The 24178-nt window shown below is 34.9% G+C and overlaps 2 protein-coding genes across 3 annotated transcripts; one reads left to right on the top strand and one right to left on the bottom strand.

Moving 5' to 3' along the window:
• Positions 1-2044: 2044 nt before the first annotated feature.
• On the bottom strand, positions 2045-10827 carry LOC135635242 (probable serine/threonine-protein kinase BSK3). The gene is made up of 11 exons (XM_065146219.1): positions 10620-10827; positions 10313-10467; positions 10000-10220; positions 9042-9177; positions 8020-8153; positions 7824-7929; positions 6304-6389; positions 5014-5202; positions 4480-4644; positions 3564-3677; positions 2045-2776 (listed from the first exon to the last, which is right to left on the bottom strand). The coding sequence occupies exons 2-11, from the start codon at positions 10392-10394 to the stop codon at positions 2531-2533; spliced, it is 1479 nt and encodes a 492-aa protein (XP_065002291.1). The 5' UTR covers positions 10395-10467; positions 10620-10827; the 3' UTR covers positions 2045-2530.
• Positions 10828-15344: 4517 nt separating this feature from the next.
• Positions 15345-22627, top strand: LOC135635151 (V-type proton ATPase subunit F-like). 2 transcript variants are annotated; one of them, XM_065146065.1, is made up of 5 exons: positions 15345-15505; positions 16226-16321; positions 17646-17727; positions 20634-20716; positions 22189-22627. In XM_065146065.1, exons 2-5 carry the CDS (start codon positions 16259-16261, stop codon positions 22351-22353), a joined length of 393 nt encoding a protein of 130 aa, XP_065002137.1. In that variant the 5' UTR covers positions 15345-15505; positions 16226-16258; the 3' UTR covers positions 22354-22627. The 2 variants fall into 2 exon arrangements, with proteins under 2 accessions (XP_065002137.1, XP_065002201.1); XM_065146129.1 differs by having other exon boundaries at positions 15354-15505; positions 16232-16321.
• Positions 22628-24178: the final 1551 nt, after the last annotated feature.

The following is a 24178-nucleotide window of genomic DNA, read 5'->3' as shown; positions in this document are numbered from 1 at the left end:
ATATTCGCATCCTTAGTCACGAAAATGAAACATTTAAATTATTTTATTGATAGAAACGCAAAAATAAAAGATAAAAAAATAATTTTAACATTTGGTGGCGAACTATGGTGTTGATGTCGATACAGTTGCTTAGTTGCCTTCGACGACGATAAGGTTTGCTTTCATCGCGTCATCACCTGCCTCCACGAGGTGTTATCGACCTCATCGTTGATTGCTCTGCATCACTTTGTATTTGTATCGATGTTTTTGGCGAAGATGGTGGTCGCCTCATCGTTGAACCATTGGGTGGATCCTAGCCTCGATCGGAAGTTAGTGTCACCAAAGCTTCTATCGCTCCCCCTACTATCGCATCGGTTCTGGCACCACATATTGTCAAGCAGCCCTTTCTCTACTCTACATTTATGTTGATATCAATGCAATTATCGAGTGATGAAAGGGTTGCTCGGCATTTACATTAGCATTAACGCAAATGCAGAGCAACGTCGCTGAATCAGTGTCGACGTAGATGCGTTAGATGTTGTCTGGGCCACGTCAATGGCCAAGGAAACCCAACAACTCGGTCTAAGGGAAGCAAATTGTGGTGTCCACGACGGAGTGTTGCCTTTCAAGAGTCGTACAAGTCGAAGAGCCGAACCTGGTCGATGATGGATGTCTCCATCTACAGCACAACATCGGGCACTAACCAGAGCTCGTCCATGTTGTCACTGTCGTGCAAGAGACCATTCGAACAAAGGTCGAGTGTGGCCACAAACGTGTCAAGGGAGACGACGAAGCATTTCTTGCGTGTGATGAAGAGTTCCGAGTGGGACTGAATCAAAGGAGGGGGTGGGCAGAGGTGTCCTCAGCTACGTGGGGTGCGAGAGGGATTTGGCGATTCTGAGGCGCTGTTCCCAAGAGAATGAGATGGCAAAGGAGCGAGGAGATGGGGAGTAGCCACCACCATCTACATCAACGTCGACGTAATTTCCAAGCGACAACTACGTTAGCATCATCGCAGATGCAAAGCGATGTGGGGCGAATGACGATGAGGTCGACAACACGCTCCTTGTGAAGGCAGGTGGCATTGCGGTGAGAGTGGACCTTATCGTCGTCAGAGCTAGCCAGGCAATTGCATCGGCATCAACGCTAGCGACGTCGTCGTCCGTCACTATCGACATCGTCCGCCATCAAATGTTAAAATTATGTTTTTATCTTTTATTTTTATATTTATGTTAGTAAAAATGATATTGTTTGAATAAGTGAATCTAGATGTTTCAATTTTATTACTATATAATTTTTTAAAATATAAAAATCAAATAACTAAAGATAACTAACTATATAAAGGTAATATATAATTAAGACGTTGGTATGACTTTAAAAGATATTCACCATTAATGCCGTTTACATTGACAAGGTTTAACGAGGACGAATTGCAGATCGCAGGATGGGTAGAGAATTTTACAACTACAGATGACGGTACCTAAAATTAATTAATTTTAAGCCACAAGATAATAAATTCAAACAAGAGAAAGATGGGGTGTTTTTGGAGGGTAAAATTCCTATATGAACGTTTTACCAGGGGACGCATATTACCAGCAAAATGATGCTATCTCTTCCCCTGATATCAATTACATGAACCTGTATTTGTCACCAAAAAATTGAAAATTGTGATGGATTTAATATCCATGGTATCGCAACTAGAAAAGTATATGCAATTACTACGTCTATTTTTAGAAAACCTAAACAACAACAACAACAACACCAATGATTTTGAGGTTCAAAGATCACCAAACATGTCTGGTTTCACAAAACAAAATGACATAAAAGCTGGTGATTGTGGCCCCCCCCCCCCCCCCCCCCCCCAACCCCCAAAACCGACCACAGCATAAGAAGATAAAAGCCAATTTGTTTTCTGAGAGAGCCCATGCATGACTACCATACATACCCAAACAATAGAAGGAAAGCACTCAAATGGATTTAAAATCTTTGGACATGCAACCACTACAGAACTATTCATCCCCCAGATTACATCTACAGACATGCCTCGTGAAAGAATCCAACAATCTCAATGAAATCCATTGGCAATTGATAAAAGACAATAAAACACAAATAAAGCCACACACGAAACAAATCATTCAACTGCTTTACAACACAACATGTTCACCAGCGGTTCGTGCAATTTACATGGCATGCTTTGCAAGAAGGGTCACAACTTTTACCATTTTATCTTGCCAGAAACTTTTCGTGGGTTGCTATGGTTGATTCCCCATATATACATGCACACTACACATTGCAGGATGTGAAGTACAGCTACAGCAGAAGGTAATAATCCAGCCCCCTGCCAACTGGAAAACGATGCACTCAGTAACTCCAGAACGGCAAGCCCATCAAAGAATCAAGCCTATTTCTATCAGAAGCAGTCTTTGACATCCAAAATCTTAAGCTGTCCTTAAAAATGATCATAAACTCTTTTTTTTCCCTTTTTTATGGGGCAAATAAATCTGAAATTTTGAACATTTAAAGTCTCTGGTCATTCTAACTTAGTCCCCATCTAATGCCCCTCGTTCTTTTTCGCCTCTAGCAAAGAACCATCCTTAAGTGCTTCTCGAGCTTCATTTTCCATCCCAAGAGCCAAAAGGCCAGCAGCCTGAAGATAAAGTGCTGTTGGCCATGTAGGAGATATGACTAGCGCCTGCACTGCATCATTAAGAGCTTGCTGTGGCAAGTCATTCATCAGGTATGACAGGCAACGGCGTGCAAAAATCGTAGGCGAAACCATGGTCCCAACATCTATGAACTGCATGTCACAGAAAATCATCGAGATGTCAGGCTTGCACATCCTCTATCAAGCTCTCAGTACCAAATATATGGATTTTGAATGAATTTAATCGGCACCTAAATGCAGCACACATCAGTGTTAACGGAAAAATCATCTCCATAGCGTATGAGAGGACCCTAATTGATTCCAAAACAACAACCAAAAGACCAGTGCAGTAGTAATTTTTCAAATGACGAGGCAATTTTTGTTCCTGACATTTGGAAGCTCTGTGGAAGTGCTACATGTATGATAAAAAGGAGATGTAACATGACAAAGAGACACAGAAGAAAATAGATTTTACTTCTACATATTGGTTACTGCAAGAAGCTTTTGACAATGTTTTATAACTCTACACGTGTCCTAAACCAATGAATGTCATGTACATTGAATCCATGCCCAACTTGTTCTTGTTCTTTCTAATTACGATATAAGAAAAATGGACTTTGTGGAACGGAAGTTCATTCGAAAACTCACATGTATGGTTCTGAATGGCAGATTCTAGACTTGCATTCTTCTAGATATATAATGGAAGAAATTAGACCATGGATTCTCCTTAATAATGATTTGATCAGCAGTAAAGGTTTTCAAATGGCAAAAATGATGGGCGCATTAGCTACAAGTCTAGTTCAAAGATTGTAATGGAACTACCGATGAGCAACTGGCATAAAAAAGATCACAGCAAGAACAATTGATCATTTATCAGAAAGATATCCTAAAAAAATGAGAATTATTATCACAATGAAACCAATCAGTAAGATAAAATCACCTGGGTGTAGCACTCTATTGCAGTATTAAAATCTTTATGCCGGAAAGCAGTGTCACCCTTCTTCTTTGAGTTCAGTGTCTCTTGCATCTGGTTGGTCCACATTTGAAATGATAGCTAAAAGAAGAAAGGATAAAAATGAGGAGGCATGCATATCAATGAGGTGTGCTTTATATATTTAGAAACATAGAAAGGTGAAGCATCAAATTGGTTATAAAATCTTAGACAGTCAACAGTAACAAAAGATCGTCTCAATATGCTATCCAAGATAATCATCAAGAACCACCAAGCACAAGATGATATCTTGTCAAAACACAGCCAAGTCTTTATGAGTCCGAATACTAGGCCAACAGATAACATTATTATCAATCTACTTATGCATGAAGCAACTTCATAATGCACCAGAAGAATAACAAAGCAGTGTTTGGTACGGAGAGGAATGTGAAAAATAAGTAACATCCACTCTTGTGCATATCAGAATCAAGTGCAATTAAATTTTTACAGAAAACATTGACAAGAGAATAGAGCACAAAAGTGAAGGGAAACAATAAACAAGTCGGCGGACATATTGAAGGACAGTAATCAAAGAGCTATCGCCTAGCTTTCACTTTTAGGTTTGTCGGGGATAAGAACTACTAGAGAAAAACAAATGAAAACTATAGGAAACTGAGTCAATACTTGAAAACAGTTATTTATTTTCTCAAGCAAAGTAGATAAAAACACATCTCTTCTGCCATATTTAACGATCTGATTCTGTAGTTCTCTGTCTGCATTGAAAACCCTCACAGCTGCTATTACATGTATGGGCAAATAGACGAAAAATGCAGAGAAAACATATGTGCAATGCCCATATTTATTTATTACACAAATAAGCTAGTCTGCTGCTTCAACTTGATATAAAAAATTCTCATGTACAAACCTCATTCGTTGTTCCCTCGTCATCTTTGTATCCGACTGTTTCCAATATTTCATGTATTGCAGTCAAATCCATTCTGGAGCAAGCTTCACCCAGTGGAGAAAGAGAAAGCGACTCTATCGAGGATGCACCACCACGAGGGATATCCATTAATACGTAAGAAGGGACCTACACGACACATCCTGTAAATATACATAATGACTTTAAAAGCAAGAGTATAAACTAATTCTTGATACTCAAATGAATAAACAAAAAGGACACTTGTGCACATCAGTTGCTAGTTCAAGGAACTCCCCATATCAGAAGACTATAAGTAGGAGAAATGCACGGGAAGGCCTAACTCAAAATGTTGTGTATTTATTAGTTCCTTACAGAGCATGAAAGCCACCTAACAGATAATCATGTATTTAAATATAAAAATCCCACCATGATTACCATCATAAGTGGTGATCATATTGCAAGTGGTCCAGTTTTAGAGCATGACAGCCACATTTATAAAAATATATTAGACACAGAAAGACAGCGGTTGATGCTCACTTCAGTCTCCCTCTGTAGTGGAGTCAATGCAAGTACTATTGACTTCACATTAGGACGTTCACGTTGCTCGTATTGTAAACACCTTGAAGCTAAGCGTACTAGTTCAGTCCCATCTTCATTCGAAAATTGACCTTCCAAACATGAGTCTGTCAGCATATTGAAATTACGATCTCGTATCAAGTCAAGGGCCTGCAAGGAAATCTCTGAACAGATCAAGATACAGCAGATATACTGAACAAGCATCATAATTCCTTGAAATATGATCAATAAAACATGGAGATAATGATGTCGACAATGTCAACACACGTTTATGACCCGACAGACAAAAAGGATTACAGAAACATCTTTATGTAGACATCCTTGTAGTTAAGGGGGCACTGTAAGATCAGGAGTTTGAATCCTCCTGTTAACGTTTAGTACATAATACTTGAATTGAAGTAGTAAATTTTTTAAAACGAGAAACATCTTTGTGTAGACCAATCAACAGCTTATGCCTGCTCCAAAGACTGCAAGATCAAATTTCCTTTTCTTTCCTTTCCAAATAAAACATCACATTTGTCTTGTTATGTACTTTTATCATGTTTTCTAACTCTATATTTACTTAAAAAGCACAGAAAGATTATGTCGAGAGGAAATTGCTTTACTACCATAGACTTAGGTTTTAATTTTGGGCCAATGGGGACCAGGTTGTTACAGGGCTGATAAGCGTCTTGCTTGCACTTTAACAAGAAATTCTCAGATTAACCTAATGACTAAATCTAGTCAGATGAAGCAAAGACACTAAAGTCTTAACTTCACACTTTGGTTGTAGCACAAAAGGCAACAAGAATTGCATTTGAACTCTGACAAACTTTTGTTAGTACCACTTGGATACAAGAACTGTTATCTATCTTTCCTTAATACACTGAGAATTCTTTGTAGTTGTGTTCTATTAACATTTAGGGGTAGCTAGAAATATGTTAAATGATAACATCCTAACCTATTTTTGAAAGGTCCTAAACTCATGTTCTTAATATCTTTCCAAACTTTATACCTCTAACCCCTTGTGTATAACCTTAACCATACTTTTCTATTTTTTATATATTACACATTAAGGCCTCATCATCGCTCTTTTCATGCCCAAAAATCACATTGGCATCCATTCTATCACCCTTCAATAGATAAATGATCATAGGAACTAAGATAAAGGCAAGGGGATAGCAAGGCAATTCAGCTAGTAAGCTAATTCAGCCAGTCAATCAAATTTTCATGTGTCAAAAATAGGAAACTCGTAAAGAGAATACAACTCACATGGCTAGGAGGAATGTGCTTTCCGCTTAGAACATCAAGAAGCAATGTTCCAAAGCTATATATGACACTTTCTGGTGTAACTCTTCCTGCATATCACATCGAAAAAATGAGACAACATAATCGAAGAGATTACTGTGATTAATGTATTATGCACAAGGGACACCTGAAAACAAAAAAACTGTATTGCTTCAGCTGTTAAATGAAAATTTTTCAAGGAAAAGTGAAGTGCATGACATTATCAATCTCTATCAAACACCATTGCAATGTGACTCTGATCACAAATAAAGAAATCTTAATACAACGAACATGAGTATAAGCATTAAATGAAAGGGTGGAATGAATTTGCATGAAGCACTTGCCTGCTTCCCTCATTTCTTATATAGCAAGAGCTACTAATGGGTCAGAAAATAAAGATCATACCCTCGGATGTATACTGACTCATCTAGAGAAAGTTTGCAATTAAGAAAACGTGACTCTGATCCCAAACTAAGAAAAAGTTTGCAATTATAAACAAAAAAAAAATCAATAGTGCCCTTTCCATATAGTGGTTTATCAGCAACCTTTTAGCCTAAAAAACCGGATTGCCAAGTACATAAAAGACAAGAGGAGAAAATTTTGGTCTCAGAAAACTTCAAGATCTTGCACATTGTTGGCACTGCAGAGTTCCACTTTAACATTAAGAACTACATGCATAGATAGAGGATATGCAATGTATCAAAAGATTCCTGACTCAAACTAGAACTCTGTTCCCGATGATAAAAGTTAAGATGAGCTGCATAGTTGCTCAAGCAAAATTTTCTCTAATATAACAGATCCATCTTAAATGCAAGAACCATCTTTACTGCCAACATCAAATTAAAGAATTCTTGGAATATCTATTCATAGTTTGATATCTCACATATTTATCAAAGCAGACAAGATGTATTTTCTATGATTACCACCTCTGTTTGTGCTTCAGGCACCAAACTTTGCTCCATGTCCTCTGGTATTTTATCTTCCAACAGCCCTGCCACTACAATATTTTCTATATTTTCTCCTCCAATTTGCCATTGCCCAAAGATAATGGTCAAAAGTGATGGTATTATGGAGATGGGTAGATGAGGTAGAACATGAAATAACTAAGTTAATTTTACCTAAGAGGTAGAATATTCAAAAAATATTTCCTTCCATAAATGGAAAACATGTGTTTACCATATTAAATGGACAAGGGAGGGGATTGTTAATGAATCAATAACTTAGTTATCAATCATCTTCACTGGAAAGAGGCTTGTATTAGTTAACTTAAAAGTGTAATTATCTCCGATTTGATATCGTAGATTCCTGTGTCACTTCTATAGGATTTAACTTCCAATCATGGTTAATCTCCTTATTCTTTTCATTTTATGAACATTGTCACTAAGCATGGCATTCAGTTAGGTATTTCAGATAGGAAACAAGACAAGCACTAAATCCAAAATAGAGAATTGAACATTGCCTAGATACTATCTCAAAGCGTGGTTACATTTCTTGAGAGTACATACCAGTTCTTAAATATTCAGGAGGTGTAAATGCCAAATTAGTGCTATAACTTTTTCCATCTCGACTGTTCTTCATGAGACCAAAACATGAAAGTCTGGGATTACAGTCCTGCAAGAAGATGATCCACAATGAAAAATATGAAATAAAAGGACAAAAATGGATGTTTCTGTTGAATCAATATATGGTGTTACTACTCACTTCATCAAATAAAACTCTATAGGCATTCAGATCATGATAGAGAGCACGACCCTTACTGGTGCAATATTCCAAGGCCTCAGCTAGATAGAGAACTACTCTTAGTCGCATAGGCCATTTCATTGGCTGTGATTCCCCTGTAAAGTTAAATAGATTAAAAGGACTTGTCCAATAAAATGACATCCTAATTCACACAGGCAAAAGATATATTAAAGCAGATAACTGATGCAGTGGTAACATCAAATTGGAGATTTCTGGAGTTGACTTCGATGACCAGATGATTCACATTATATGTGGAGAGTACTGGACTACTGGAGTACCTCAAACGCAAGAAAAAAGGGTGATGGTTCTTCCGCTAGGACTACAGCAAAGAACCAGCAAGACCAACAGGACTTGCATATGGGTTATACAAAGAGAGGCTCTACGCAAGACATGTATCATGATCTGAGAAGATAGAAGGATTTTGCTAGCAGTTTCATTAAATTTGATTTAGAGTGTGCAGCTAGATGGCATCTGGAGTTTCATTAAATGGATGTTGGGCTTACTTATGAAGTTATAAGACCGTGATCATACGGCTAGATGGCATCTGGTGAAGACTTCAGATGGCTCTTTGCTTGGTTTTATTATTATATAAACAAGACACACACGCACACACTCTATATATATATAGGGAGAGAGAGAGAGAGAGAGAGACTATGGCTGAGCATGTCGCACACCAGAGGGAGCTTCATGGAGGATTTTTGTGTAAAAAGAATATATCCTAAAACTAACAATGGTAAACTTGAAAGCAACCTCTTATATTGGGAATAAATCATAGCATCTTTGCGTATTGAGAAAAAATCGTAACAAAGCTTTTGAGTTTATATTTATCAACAATGTGCTGAAAAAATGTGCCATATTCAAATTATAATTGAAGGAAAGAAAACCCTTCATGTCAATGTCTTCTTTTTATCGCAAGTAACAAAGACAATAATGATTGTACACCTTTTTGGTGGTGTAGTTGGTAACACTCATCAGGAACTTACAGTGGAAAAGGTGTTTTGCAAGTGTCTCATTGGGCATATATTCAGCTACAAGCAGCCTCTCTTCACCTTCGTAACAGCAGCCAAGCAAATTTGCCAATCTATGGTTTCGAAGCTGACCAACAGCCCTTGCTTCTTCCTAAAGCAACAGATAATGTTCTCACTAAATCTGATTGCGGATAATAAGTACAGATAATATGCAACCAACATCAATGGTCCTAGCTTACTTCAAAAGATTACCTAGCAGATACCGAAAATTGAGATATGAACTAGTTTAAGCTGAACTTTGGGTGAAAGGGCCATTCGTACTGAAATAAAGAAAATTGAAATATGACTAGTTTAAGGTAGACTTTTGGTGAAAGGGCCTCTTGTGCTACGAAATTCATGTCTAGGGAGTCAAAACTACGACAAGCTACGGCTCCCCTAATGTACAACCACTAAGCTGTATGATACTTTAGCTCTGTTAAACATATATCTTAAGAGGAGGTTTAGACATAATGCAGATAATGCACCAAGAATTTTGACATCAGGCAGCAAATGCAGAGCTAGTCCTCATTGGGGTTCTCATCTGGATCATAAACAAATTTGAGGCATTTCAACATGTTTCACCCATTCATAGCCATAGCGCTTCTATCGTCAGTCTGATATGGCCAAGGTGAAAGAAGCATCCAGGGAAATACACTAGTAAGGTCTCTGATGCATTAAAATCCATAAAATGGAGACGCAGAGAGACAGTTGTTGTGAATCTATACCCGTGCACCCGTCCTTAAAAGTTAGCATCTTTAAGATCGTGCAAACATCCTAGTCTGTGAGGACAAAGTGGAAATACATGTTAGACCACACAACGTATGCATAAAACTCACAAAATAAAGCATGTCCAGATGTAGGTAAAGCGAAGCTTCCAGGGAAATCCAAGACTAATTACTACAATGCTAAGTGCTTAAAAGCCACAAACAAGTACCAAAAATTGGCGGGGATCGGGCCACGCGGATCTGTTAAATCTCTTCACAGCAATTCTTCTCTGAGCATCCAGCTTCCCCTTGTAAACCACATTCGGCGCCTTCTCCCCATGTTCCGAGACGATGTTCTCCACGGCGAAGCCGGACGTGGCCAGCCGGAGCTGCTCAAAGGAAAATTCCTGGAAGGAGGGCAGATCATAAGCCTCGCCCTTCTCCTCACTCTCTGCGACAAACCAAGGGCACCACCATCACTCCCGCAGCTCACAAGCATACCGAACCAACCAATCCTACTTCCACAGCGAACCACAAACTCACCTGCATCCGGAGCTTCAAGAACCGTCCCTTTGAACTGCGAACGCCAACAACACGGCCACAACTTGGAGACCCGAGATCCCATCTCAAATATATATATATATATATATATATATATCTTCCTCTATCGCTCTTGAACAGATCAGCAACTAGACCATCTACAGAGACACAAAAAAACCACAAGAACAGAGAGAACAATCCTATTTACGACATCGAAGACTTCAATCCGGCAAGCAACGAAGAAGCACCCGAACTACAAGCTCCGGATCTAAGAGAAATCGACAAAAAAGCGAGAGACAAGCAGCAGTACCTAATCCTTTGAAGGCAAAGCTGGACCGCGTCTCGCATCAAGGACGCGGATCCCGAAGGCGACGGCAGATCCCTGCCCGAAACCTAGAGCCGGAATCAGAGGAGGGTTCGAAAAGGGGCAGCGCAGGATGGAAGGGAATGGAGATCGGATCTCGCCTCGGGGTTTATTCTTCCGTTCCGGTGCGAATCGTAGCTGCTATTATTATTTATTACTTTTATTATTATTATTATTATTATTTAGGAAGCAATTTTTTTTATACCGACATGCCGTCCTTTATAACACTACAAAAATACAATTATTAATTATTTATCGTACTTATTATCTGTAATTTTTAATTATTTTATTTTAATTAAATAACAATAATCCAAATCAACGCAACTCGACAGCCGGTGAGAGCGGTGGACTTCGCAGTGGACGTCGCCGCCGTCGTGTCTCCCGTGGCATCTTCATCGAGTCGTGCCTGTAGCCGCCTGGGTCCCGTCCGCCGTGGACTCGTCGGAGCCGTCGGTTGGGCCAGGTGGGACCTCGACCCTTCGATCGCGGCTTGATCCGGTCTTCTCATTTGACCCGATTATTATTTTGCGTGCGTGCCCCGTTGCAGTACGTCCATAAATAACGGATAAAACGTGACCACCGTTGGATTAGGTTCGCCGCATCGAGATGTCATCAAATTAGTGTGACATCTGCGCACGCCGCATGATGTGCATTATTAATTTATTTTCTGAATTATTATTATTATTATATCTTTCCATTTCGACTAAGCAAATTAATAGAATCGCTCCCGTGATATATGATAAATAGGGAAAAATAAAAATGTCCCAAAAAGGTTGCAGCAGCGAGAATCGATGCCAGCTGTCACAAGTTATTAAGGCGATGGGTGGACCCAACCCTAGTTGTTGGCCACAATCAATGGAGGAGCGCCGACCAAAAATGATCGGGCAAAAGTTGGCCAGGCCGTGTACCCTCCGTGTTGGCCTCACTGATTCCAAGGGACTCGGGCAAGCAAGTTATGCAAAGATGACATTTTTGCTCCGTGGTGGAATATGAGGAGCATTCTTATCCTTCTCTAATGATTGATTGTCCAGTGTTTAGTTCACTTTTGTCATAGAACTTGTAGCAACATGTTGCGGTGCTAAGTCTGCTTATTGTCACAGTATCTTTCTTTCCATGTCTGGTCTGCCTCTAAGGAATCAAGTCATTGATGTCTTGTGCATCCATCCATGGCTGTAGAATCATGTTGCGTGGACAACTAGTCTTATGGTTCTATTGGACTCTTAGGACAAACTTTTGTTAGTGATGGAGTTAATTTAGGAAGATGTTTCTTTTTGGTTTGACTGAGTCAATCATAAAATATTTCAGGATGATATTTTATGTTATCACATGTTATGTGTTGTTCTCTGAAAGGCTTTATTTTTTCTTGATCATACTTCTTTGAGAGTTATGGTAAACATACACACACGTACAAGTAATTTGTGATCCATTGCCATGATAGATTAGTTTTAATTTCCCATATCTAACTTGGCATCCAAATTACATATTATTATTATTATTATCATCACGCTTATACTTTTTCTTATAATTAAAGTAAGTCGCATCGGTGTTCACGGATATATTTTTTTTTATGTAGCTTATATATCCCTTTAATATATGTTATTGTCATTAATATTCATCCAAAATGAATCTTTATTAGTTACTATCAATTACGGATAACATAATTAAATTTATAATATATTTCTAAAATTAATATATTTCAAATCAAGTCCAATAAAATTTATGTTTTTAAAATATAAATTATTTATTAAATTAAAATGACGTAAACCTAAAATTGAGACTTATCACTTATGCAATATTGCACTAATCGAACATACTTATTACGTTGGGTTTGAAATATCATTCAATATATTTTTTTAAACTAATTAGCTAACCAAATTAGTAAAAGCCTTATAGTTTATCACATCGTATCGTATTGCGCGAATCCCACCTTCAATATATATTTGGAAAAAAGGTTTTGAATAAATATATAATTATGAAAGGATTTAAGTGTTTGGCAAGAAATAGATGAAAATATATTTTAAATACACATTAAAACAAATATTATTTAATAAAAATATATTTTAACATTTTATTAAATTTGATACAATTATCCTTTAAATATTTTAATTATTTATTCAAAATAAATAAATAAATAAATGTACCCTAAAAAATTTGTATGGTCTAGATCTATAATAAATGAAAAAAAATCATACAAATAAATAATTTCACCTTAAATAAATCATATTGATTTTTCACTAAGTCATGTTGATAATTTTATGATTTTAGGTAATATCATATGATACTTCGAAATAAAAAAAATACATTAGCATCCTAGAAATTAAAAAATATATATTTATTAAATATCCTTATTACATTATCTTTTCTTGCGGAAAAAAATGGTCAACACATTATTTACCACAGTGACGTTTCCTTCATTCACGGGTAATTTAATTCAGTCATAAATTACACGATACATATCAATTCAAGAATAGCATACAATATCTTATCCATTACAATTAGAGTCTAGAAGAAGAGGCTCTCATGCTCCATGGACTTCGGCAAACGTGAGCCAATCAAATTTAGAGATCCATTTATATGGTCATGACAAAGAGAGAGAGAGAGATAGAGAGAAAACAAATGAATGTGATGTCTCACTCGTTCATGTTGTTATATCTTATTTCTTTATATGATATTAAGCTTTTATATTTAGAGCTTTGACTCCAAATTTAGGCATATCATCCATCAATGTTGGAGATACCAATTTCATCGTAGAACACAGAAAAAAGAAATGTTCTTGCCTACCATTTAATACATCAAAACCCAGAGGCAAGTTAGGTGTCACAATATCCAAATTATAATTAATTTTTAAAATTTAAAATTGAAAAAATAGACATAATAATAATAATAATAATAATAATAATAATAATAATTTATTACGAAGATAAAATAAAACATATAAAGTTAATGATATTTCAATTGATATTAATATCATTTTGGGTTTTTAGCTAACAGCATCAAAGGATAAGAATAATAAGTGTCTCTTAGTTATTTATAAATTTATATATTTATTAAAATTAAAATCATCCATAATTATTATTACTAAAAATGGACTTTGGTATAGTAGTCATGAGAGATTGAGATTCAAATCTTAGAAATAGTTTCTCTAAATAAGAATATTGTATATATTGATACTCTCACACCATCATCAGATCTCAATACAGGAATGTTAATGGAAATGATAATTGTTTGAATGGATACATATTTATATGTATACTATATTATAATTTATAGAGGTAAATATGTTTTTTTTCCCATAAATATAGGTTATTTGAATCTTTTAAACAGCCTTAATTGCCCCTTCAAAAATAGCTTTTAAACTATTTTTAGATGCTTTTTTAGGATGTTAGTATGATAAGTTTTATAAGTTTTTCTTCTTTTTTTAGTGGATTTTCAATCAATTAGACTCCACACCATGTTATGATATGAGCACTAGCAAAGAATATTGTCTCATTAAATCTAGATTATAATATTAATACTTTAAAACAATCTCTACCTTCTACATATATTTCTTAAGTTCAAGATAAATAAATAAATAAGTACTATTGTATTAAAAATATTCAAATGAAGTATATATATGTGTTCTTTAAGTGTTTTAGGCCACATATGTCGCATAGGTTACAACTATTTTTCAATAACATTAAATTACTTTTAAAAATTATATAAAATCACAGCATACAGTACAAATATAAAAAAATTGGATTTTTCATTGATAGCTTTTTAATCTAATATTATTTTTGATACACTTCCAATAATCTTTTTGGCATATTTATAGGTTCAAGTATTTAAAATGAATATTAATTATTAAAATGAATAAATATTATTATCTTAAAACCTAAATAAGGTGTATATATTGATTGTTCTTAATTTTCAAGTCAAATGTGTATATCTTTTTCCAAACTCTTCTTTAATATAAAGATGATTTTCCTAAAAAATCCTCACATTTTGAGTATTTCTCAATTAGTACCCCTATTTTATTTTTTCAAATATTATCACTAATTTAAAACTCCACAAATTGTCATTTAAATTTTTTTCCGTATGTTATAATGTTTTTGATCTTTTATAGTATTATAGTCACTAAACATATTATAAATAAATCAAATAAAATCAAAGTATGCTAAAAATTATTTGATATATCATATTATTACTCAAATATGTATTATAATAATTTAGAATTAACATCACCTAAATAAAAATAAAAAATTAACTTATTACTTCATTTTTTATCATCATAATAAAAACATTATAAGATATATTCGAAAATACTGTAAATAATCTAAATAAATTTTTAGCCTTAACCAAATCAACTACATGCTTAAAAATATGATATGAGCTAAAAAAAAAAGTTATTTACAGTATTTTTAATATCTTAATAAAATACTATAAATATTATTAAAAAATACTATAAATGTGCCAAATAAAAACACTATGGTAGTTTAAAACTAGAAAAAAAAAATGAATGATATAATTTGATGGAAAAAATTTTGAGATAAATTATACATACTATTTGAAAAAAAGGTGCATTTGGGAAATACCCAAAATATAAGTATTTTATAAGAAAATCAATTAAAATTTCTTTTAAAATATTTTCGGGAAACAAAAATCTTGGACACGTGCGACGAAAACGTGGGCTCCTCTTCCTCTCTCTCTCTCTGTCTCTCTCTCCATCCCTCCCCTAACATCTTGGCCTCAATCGTCATCCCTCGAAGCGCCGACGAACGGCGAGCAGGAGAGGCAGCGACCAAATAGCAGTAACCGAGCAGTAGCTCCCGGTGAGCGGCGCGGCAGCAGCGAGGGTGAGTTATCCTATCTTCTTCTTCCTCCAAGCTTGTTTTCGCCGAAGGAAACCGAGTGGATTTTCCGTTTCTAATTACCGGCCGATCTCAGCGAATCTCCGGTGATTCGATGTTCCTTGATGGAAATCAGAGTTGGATCGCGGTGATTCCGAACCGGATCTGTAAGAAGCGGGGATAGATCCCTCCCGCCGAACCCTGGATAACATACTAGTAATTTTTGACTAGTTTGTCGATAAAATCTTGTTTTTGCTTCCATTTTTAAGAATACTGTAGGTTGATGTAGGTTCGCTGCTTCGGGTTGTTGGGTTAGTTTTGCTTTGCATCATTCCTCTACCCATCATAATTGTTAGGTATGATATTATTAATGACATGATTAAGACGGTTTAATGTCTTTGTGAAAAGACCCCGAAATTTTAACGTGGATACGATTTAAATCTCTCCAAGGTCTATGTTTTTCTCTTTCTTTTTGCTGTTTATGATATATAATGAACTGGTTGGGGTTGTTCTTCGCGTCTGACTTCGATTTTGAAAGTCTGACGTAGTTTAGTCGATCAACATATTCAATGTCTATCTAGTTTTTAGATCTTTTTTTTGTGTGTACTGGTTAGAAGTTTTAACGGCTTGTTAATTGTTGGCTATCAGTTTTAGTACTCTTTATTATTAGTTCAGGAAACCCTTTGATTCCTGACGTTTTCCCTATTTTTTCACTTCTGCTTTTAGTACCAGGCAGCTGTCGTTGCGAGTTTCTTGCAAATGGCTGGGAGAGGTCAGATCCGGACGAATAACTCTGCCCTTATAGCTATGATTGCAGATGAGGTACACATTTTTGTTGTTTGGTGAATATATGATACGTGAGAAACTGCTATTTGCTGTATACTTTTTGAGTTTATAGATGAGAAAGGCTATTTCTTATCATAGTAATTTAAAAATTGAATTCATTAGCACCTGATCATGAACATGTTTGATTGCAATTCATCACTAACTCTGAGTATCATAGGTTTCTTGTTTTGTATTACAAAGTTGGTTGAATTTGTTCTTTTATTTAGGTTCCATGATGAGTATAGATCTTATAAATGTTCTATCACATAACACATGCATAATATCTAGAGTTCTTTCCTCTCATAATGTTTTAGTGTGTATCATTTGGAAAAGAGTATTCTCAGTGAATGACATTTTGGGACTTATTTCAGGTGAATGGATTAAAGACTAGTTATTCTCAATAAATATATGAGGTTCTATTGTATGATAGTGAACTTGTGATCATATATTTGAACATTCAAACTGATGTCTAAGTGAACTATATAGTTCACTTTCTAATGTTTAAAAGCTTTTTAATACTTGTAACCCTGTGTAGGTAATTTATAGCTAAGATCGTATTAAATTATTGCTATCTTACTATGCTTGCTATGTCAATGTATAAACCATAAAGCATATTGAGTTCTTAGGAGAAGTGCTTTTGACATTTTTTATCATGGCTGTCGTGCAGTTGTCTAATGTCTATTTTATGAAAAGCTAGTGTATATTTCAGCACACATGCTACACCGATGCATCTCTGCTATTTGTTGGGTTAATTGATACAATGCTAGTTGCCTTGGAATGAGGCATCTATTTGCATCATATTAGGGTGTTTGAATTTGCCAAGTTGTTCTCTACATGCACTCAATATTTCCATGGCTAGTTGTCATGAGAAAACTGGCACCAACTCGGCAATTAAATGTGGTATCAGTTAAACTACTTCTTTGACCTAAAAGTTCTTAAGATGTTGGACCAATTATACTCATGTTCATGTGCTTCTAATGCAAGTTCACTCTTGTAATAAACGTAGTGGATGCTGAAATTAATGTACATCTTATGGGTTTCTCAATGTGGTATTATACCGATGATCTTTAATGTTATTAAACCTGAGTAAGTCAAACTTCACAAGATCTAGCTTTTGTTATTTGCCATCATCTGCACAATTCAGAGAGTTGCATCTGTTGCAAATTTACCATCTCTCTTGGCAATTCCTTTTTTTTTCCCGTTCAAGTCTGAACTTCGTGATCCTGCCAAAAGGACAACTAGTTGCTTCATGGTACTTTTATTCATATATACATCTGCAGATTCATAGCTATTCTGATGTTATTTGATGCTGTGTTGCTAGGACACTGTTACTGGATTTTTGATGGCTGGAGTTGGCAATGTTGATCTACGGAGAAAGACAAATTACCTTATTGTGGACTCAAGTAAGTTTATGACTTCAGTAGATTAAGCTTTTTCCAAGTCATCCCTCTCTTAGTGACATTACGGGAACACTGTAATGCTAGGATATCTACTTTTGCTTACTCTGTTGTGATAGTTATGTTAATCATTATTTGTAAATTGAGAATCTATGTGATGCAATTTATGAATAATTAAATATAGCTAGTTGGGGCTTTGGTCACATGGTAAAAGAGTCTAATGCATTGATCATACTAGGGGAAAAATCTTACAGAAAATAAAATAAAAGAATATGCAAGACAAGCCTAACTTACCAGTTTTTTCTCTTTTATTTATTTTCAGGGCAGATGACTGAATTTTAACTTTATTTTAATAGTTCAAATAGGTGTTGAATGGTGGATCAATATCACTATCAGTTTTACACTGAAGTGTTTGCTTTGGCTCTACAGAAAAATAATTGGAAAAACTAGATTTACAGTAGTGCTAGCTTTTTAATTTAATCCAAAATGATTGGATAAGAAGGATTTTTGTATTCAAGAAATCATACAAGTTGGTGCTGCGTATCATGGCATGAACCTCTCTTTAGACATTTATGGGTCATGAGAAAGTGTAGCAGGGATAGCGATGGAATCATGCTTGGGCTTGAAAGGCCTATGGTTTTGGTGCTTAGGCCTGAGCCAATCCCAGTTCAAGCTTTCTAAAGTTTCTTATTTTTTTTGCATGAACGGGTTTAGGTTTGTGAATATATCAAAGTAACTGCTTTTGTTCTGGCCTTGCCAGGTCTGACTGCCTAAAAGTTTGAATTAGAACCCAGATGTTGTTTGATTTGGTTCAAGTTTCATATTTGAATGGCTCATTGCACCTTTAGTCTGATGAAGTCTATCCAATCTTGAAGTAGGGGGTGGCAACTTGAGAGGTTGCCTGACTGATTTAATTGTCTTTCTTTGTTTGGAAGTGAAATTGGTTCAGTACGAGACCACTTTACAACTCATAGCGCCTACACATCAAAGTTCTCTTAACAAAGTGGGGGGTCGTCCTGCATTTCTTATAATACCAAGTTAGATGCCCTATGCTTCTATTGGCATAAGTGGAACGCCATAGGGTGACCCAGTCCAGTCCTCTAGTACTATGGTTGAACAATTCAGAGCAATATTTAGATATTAATGACATATTATGAAATATTTTATTTTATATGGGATAATTTATGGTGGAGTATGTGAAATGGTGATAGTTTTGAGTTGACAATACTTGCAAATTTAATTGACATATATTATGAGAAAGGAATACAATTTCACCCCAACAGGCACGTCCAATATTTACTGGCCCCGATGGGAACCATTTGGGGTGGTCCACTTTGGCTCTTTTTTCTGAAACGCATAGGATGGAAGTCTCGCTTAGTGCTGTTCTACACACTGGCATGTTTGCTGGTAAGCTGGTATGAACTGTACCCACGTCGGTCTTGTACCTGAAAATGCAACCCTTGGTTATCTGGAAATGTATGGAAGAGCTTTTACAAGAAGATATATGAATGATCAATCATTGTTTTTTAGACTGAAGCCTAGTTGTCTGTGGACCTGTGTCTCTTTTTACTTGTCGCAGAACAAATTGAGATGTCTGCAAGAGTACTTGACAGAAGTTCAACTTTACATGTTTAATTTGATATCATAATGCAGAATAACTGGATGGCATTGTATTAATTAGTTGAATGCAGATTTAGTTGAAAGAATGTCACTAGTGCTGGAACAAGCCTCATTCTTGACTGATTAGGGATAGATATAAACTTTTATGATCAGGAGATTGAGATAAGGTGTCATGTGTGTAACAGATGGATCCGATATGTGAGTTTTAATGCACAGAACCTACCAATTAAAAGGCTGCAAGGGAAGGAGATGGATTGGAAGTTATCAACACTGAGGTGGATGGGACAAAAATAAGCATTATAAAAAAATATTGTAAACAGGTGGCAGCTGTAACAATAAGAACAAAATGGTGGAGAATTTAGTGAGATCTCTCTAACTGGGAGAGGGAAAGATTTGAAAAAGGTTAAGAGTCAGGAAAGAATCAAGGGTCATCTAAAGATGAGCTTAGGGACTAATGTATTTCAGTTGGAACAGCTATAGATAATGCCCTCTATAATAAGCTGACAAGTGATTGATAATGTTAATCCCAAGCAGTTGGAAAAGGCTTGTTGGTTGTGTCAATCCCGAACATGTATCATGCATTGTAAATGCTATTTAGAACTGTAGTGCATATGACAAAGCTAAACAATGCAATGATCTATCTAACCCGCCTCAAATAATTGGGACTTTTAAGAAATGTTATTGTACATTTTCTATAAATGGTTATTACATTGTTATTGATGAGTATGTTTTGAGCCTGACTTAAATAATGGTCGACTAAAGTTTTCCCCGACGATCTATCTAACCCACCTCAAATAATTGGGACTTGAGTATTGTTATTGTACATTTTCTATAAATGATTATTACATTGTTATTGATGAGTATGTTTTGAGCCTGACTTAAATAATGGTCGACTAAAGTTTTCCCCAATTTCAGGTTGTCTTTTGATCTAGTATAATGTTTGAATATCTTTGTTTTGACATAGTGTGTTCTTTTGTTTGTTTTCTTCCTTGGAATACTGATGTTAATCTTGAATATCAATTCTATTAGTGATTATTAAGATGAAAATCTTTTTGTTATATCATTTTTTTGAGTTATACTCTTTTGAATAATTCAATAGTTATGACTTTTTTTTTCTCTATAGGCTTTTTCTGTTTTTTGCGTTCCATAGTAATTAAGTAAATCGGCATTCTGCTTTTGGCCTCTTATTCTTAGTAGTTAGTAGTACACATCTTTGTTTAATAATTGTCACTGGAAATTTTATTTTGAGTCTTCTTAAATCAATGGTTCTATAATGATTGATAATGATCCAGAAACTACTGTGAAAGCTATAGAAGATGCATTCAAAGAGTTCACCTCAAGGGAGGATATTGCTGTTGTGCTGATTAGCCAATATGTAAGTGTTCTGAATGGTTCATGCATAGGGTTGTCCATGATTTCATCTATGCTCAAGTTTGTCCTGTTAGTCGATCAGGTCCTTGGGCAACATGTTTATGTGGTATTATCTCTTGCACATGACTACTACAGTATTTTTTTGAAAGGTTTTCTTGTACAAACAGTGAACTTATTTTTCAAGTACAATGCCTAGTGAAATGTGCTGGGTTAATTTCAAAAAATAATGCGCTGGGTTAAAGCAGATATTAGTTGCTTCTTTTCTTGCTTTGATGAAACCAGATGTTTATTTATTTTAGTATAGTATATTGACGAAAATAAAATTGTAGGATACAATAAAGTCTAAATAATGTCTCCTGTTCCATTTTTGTATCAGTCACATCCTTTTGCTCTGAAACTCTCCATGTCCTTTACTTTTATGATCATTCAGATGTCCTTCAAAAATTTGCCACCGTTAGCCTATTATTGAATTATGTAATTTTGTCAAAAAATAAATCTTGTTTACATTTGTTTATTTTGCCATATATGTGAAGTAAAAGCAATTAAATGAATATTTCCTTAGACATGCTTGGGTAGTATTTTTAATTCCTTTTTTCTGTTTTATTCTCATAACCTTTGTCTAGGTAGATGTCTAACATATGTCATTGCTTGTAAAAACAAAATCATTTGCATCTGTTAATAAGTTCTGTTACCTCTTTTAATATTTTCGTTCTATTTGTTTTCATAAATGCCAACACTATGTTTGTGTAATATTGTTGTTTTCTCTCCACTTGCTCCCATGAACAGATACTGTTTGTGTCCATGAACTATAATCCCTTTTCTGAAACTGTAATCTGTTGTATCTTGCTAATATGAGTTCATACAGCTGATTTTAACCTCACTAGTTTAAAACCGTGGGAAAATTATTACTCATCCAGTTGTCAATGGTTTCTAGCTGAATGTTTAGCCCACAATTCTTTTTGAAGAATTACAATGTTGTAGGCATGTATTTCATTGTTTATCTTGACAGTCTTTTTTTTTGTCAGTTGTCAACTGTTTAACACAACCCACCTTCCTCTTGGCATTAGGCTTGTCAGAACTCAGAAGCATGTAACAATTTGCACAAACTGAAGTAAGAAGATGCTGCTAGAACTGAATAATTGAGTCCTCTCTCAATTTTGTGAATGTTAATGATGCCATCTGATGCTTCAGATATTCATAAGATAGGCTTTTATGCAGGCTTGGCCATAATTGATGTACCTCTTTAACTGTTTAGTCACTAGTGGGGCAATTATACTCGATCGATGCCAATGATTACTTCATGTTGGTTTATAGCATATTGGCATTAAGCATTGATCCTTGTCTAGGGCATTAGGAGACCTTTTTGTTTCGTTTGATTAATCTTCAAATGATTCGGCTGGGAAACCAAGTTTTCATCTAAACATCATTCTTACTCTATTTACTTCCTGACATTTGCATTCATTTCCCTCTTTTCAGATTGCAAACATGATACGGTTTCTGGTGGATAGCTACAACAAACCTGTTCCAGCTATCTTGGAGATTCCCTCCAAGGATCATCCATATGACCCTGCACATGATTCGGTTCTTTCCCGAGTGAGGTACCTCTTCTCTGCAGAATCAGTAGCATCAGGACGGCGCTGATTTAAATCTCTCTTTAATGGATGAAATCCGTGCTTCACTATTCGCGGTTGGTTTTTTCTCTCTTAATTTTTAATAAGCTTCCATTCGTTTTTGAATGACCAATTCACCTTGATCTGCTGGAAGCATTTCTGAGACCAAATTGTTCCAGAGTTATGATGATGACAGATTACTCATGTATTCTGTTATGCTCCTGTACTTTTATTCTAACAATCTCTGCTATTATTCCAGAATTTAAACGCATAAAATATTATAATAAATGATCACATTTCATTTATGTATTGCTTTTGATAAGGTACATTTGCATTGATCACTCTTTAAGTGCTTCTAAAGCTCAAACTAAGGATTCTTGTGGCTGATGGATCAGGCATGCTGTTACAATGTCAGAATCCTCCTTAATGCAGGGTTTTGCGTGGTATGTTTCCATGGTAAAATACACCTTTCTGAATACTGAAAACATACAAGAAACATCGAAGCCTCTAAAAGTTGCACTTATTATCATCACATAATATCTGTTTTCCATGTGTTATATTCATGTTCATGAGATGTTGCGTTTTCTTATATCTTGTGTTATATTGAGATTAGCCTACCTGTATGCACTGTCAACTATGTTCAGTCGTAACATCTATTTTCATTTATTATAAACATTAATGACAGTGGTTGAGATATCATACGGTTACAATTTTATTGTTGAATAAAAAATATTGTAACTTTACACAAAAATATTATTAGTTTGAATCTTGAATAACTTTGATTATCGATTTTATTATAGATTTTGAGATTTTATAAAATGATTTGTATAAGAGATTGAGTGATTATGGATGGAAATTAAGATGGTTTTCATATATTTCGAAACAGATGATAATAAAAATTCTTATTTTTCTCATTTAAACGTAAATTTAGATCTATATATCGATATTTATTTATTGTGTGAGAATGACAATTAGAATGTTTTTATGGCTGAATTAAAATATTGTATTCGAACATTAGTTAGTTTAAAAATCAATAAATAGTAATTTGAGTAGTTTTGATATATTTCAAACTAAATAAAGGATGATACAAATTTTAATTTGTTTTCAATTTTTTATATTTATATTTATTGAAAAAAAACTTTTAGTATTTATATTCAAACGATATGGAAGAATGACAATAAAAAGGAGCGACTTACAATATTTTTTATTACTAAAGTGTAACATTGTAATTCTGATAAAAAAAATACTATAATCAACTTAATAGAAACCAGCAATGTCAAATTGGGTTTTGACGAGAAAAAAATTTATTTTTTATAAAAATTATTTTGATGATTTGGAAAAAAGACAATTTGACTTGTGTGTGGAGTATGGAAATATGAGATACTATTTAGAAATGTCTGAATTTTCATTAATAATGTGATGTATATGAATGATCAGTTTGACTTGGTTTGGATTCATGATCGACCTGTATGAGGACCGATGTCCAATGGGGTTTCAGACAAAATCTCTTTAACCTTCTAGTGAGGTTGCGTGAGTTAATTTTAAGATTAAAAACGATAATTTTGAGTAAACAATAACTAACATTCTTAACATTCATTCTACTGACTATGTTGCTAGTCGTGATTGGAGATAAATATATCCTCTATTAGAATTGCCCAAAATTAATATAGCATCAAAATTATGGATTGAAATAATTATTAATACAAATAATAAATTTACCATATAAGGTAGTCAGATCGAGTAATTGAAATTGACTCATTAATGTGATATTAAATTGGGGGTCACAAGCCACGTATACTGCCATTTAACATTAATAAATAAAAAAATAACAAATTAAGAGCTGCCATAAAGGTTAT

The sequence above is a fragment of the Musa acuminata genome, chromosome BXJ1-1, assembly GCF_036884655.1.
Source record: "Musa acuminata AAA Group cultivar baxijiao chromosome BXJ1-1, Cavendish_Baxijiao_AAA, whole genome shotgun sequence".
Lineage (NCBI taxonomy): Eukaryota > Viridiplantae > Streptophyta > Magnoliopsida > Zingiberales > Musaceae > Musa > Musa acuminata.
This window is presented reverse-complemented; position numbering and strand designations above follow the sequence as displayed.

What these genes read in the sequence shown, in the direction of transcription:
- LOC135635151 (XM_065146065.1), top strand. Translation starts at nt 16,259, where the DNA reads ATGGCTGGGAGAGGTCAGATCCGGACGAATAACTCTGCCCTTATAGCT. An exon ending in TAGCTATGATTGCAGATGAG is followed by an intron (nt 16,322 to 17,645) that starts GTACACATTTTT and finishes CTGTGTTGCTAG; the next exon opens with GACACTGTTACTGGATTTTT. An exon ending in TTGTGCTGATTAGCCAATAT is followed by an intron (nt 20,717 to 22,188) that starts GTAAGTGTTCTG and finishes CCCTCTTTTCAG; the next exon opens with ATTGCAAACATGATACGGTT.
- LOC135635242 (XM_065146219.1), bottom strand. Translation starts at nt 10,394, where the DNA reads ATGGGATCTCGGGTCTCCAAGTTGTGGCCGTGTTGTTGGCGTTCGCAG. An exon ending in TCTTGAAGCTCCGGATGCAG is followed by an intron (nt 10,221 to 10,312) that starts GTGAGTTTGTGG and finishes GGTTTGTCGCAG; the next exon opens with AGAGTGAGGAGAAGGGCGAG. An exon ending in ACGAGGGAACAACGAATGAG is followed by an intron (nt 3,678 to 4,479) that starts GTTTGTACATGA and finishes TTCTTCTTTTAG; the next exon opens with CTATCATTTCAAATGTGGAC.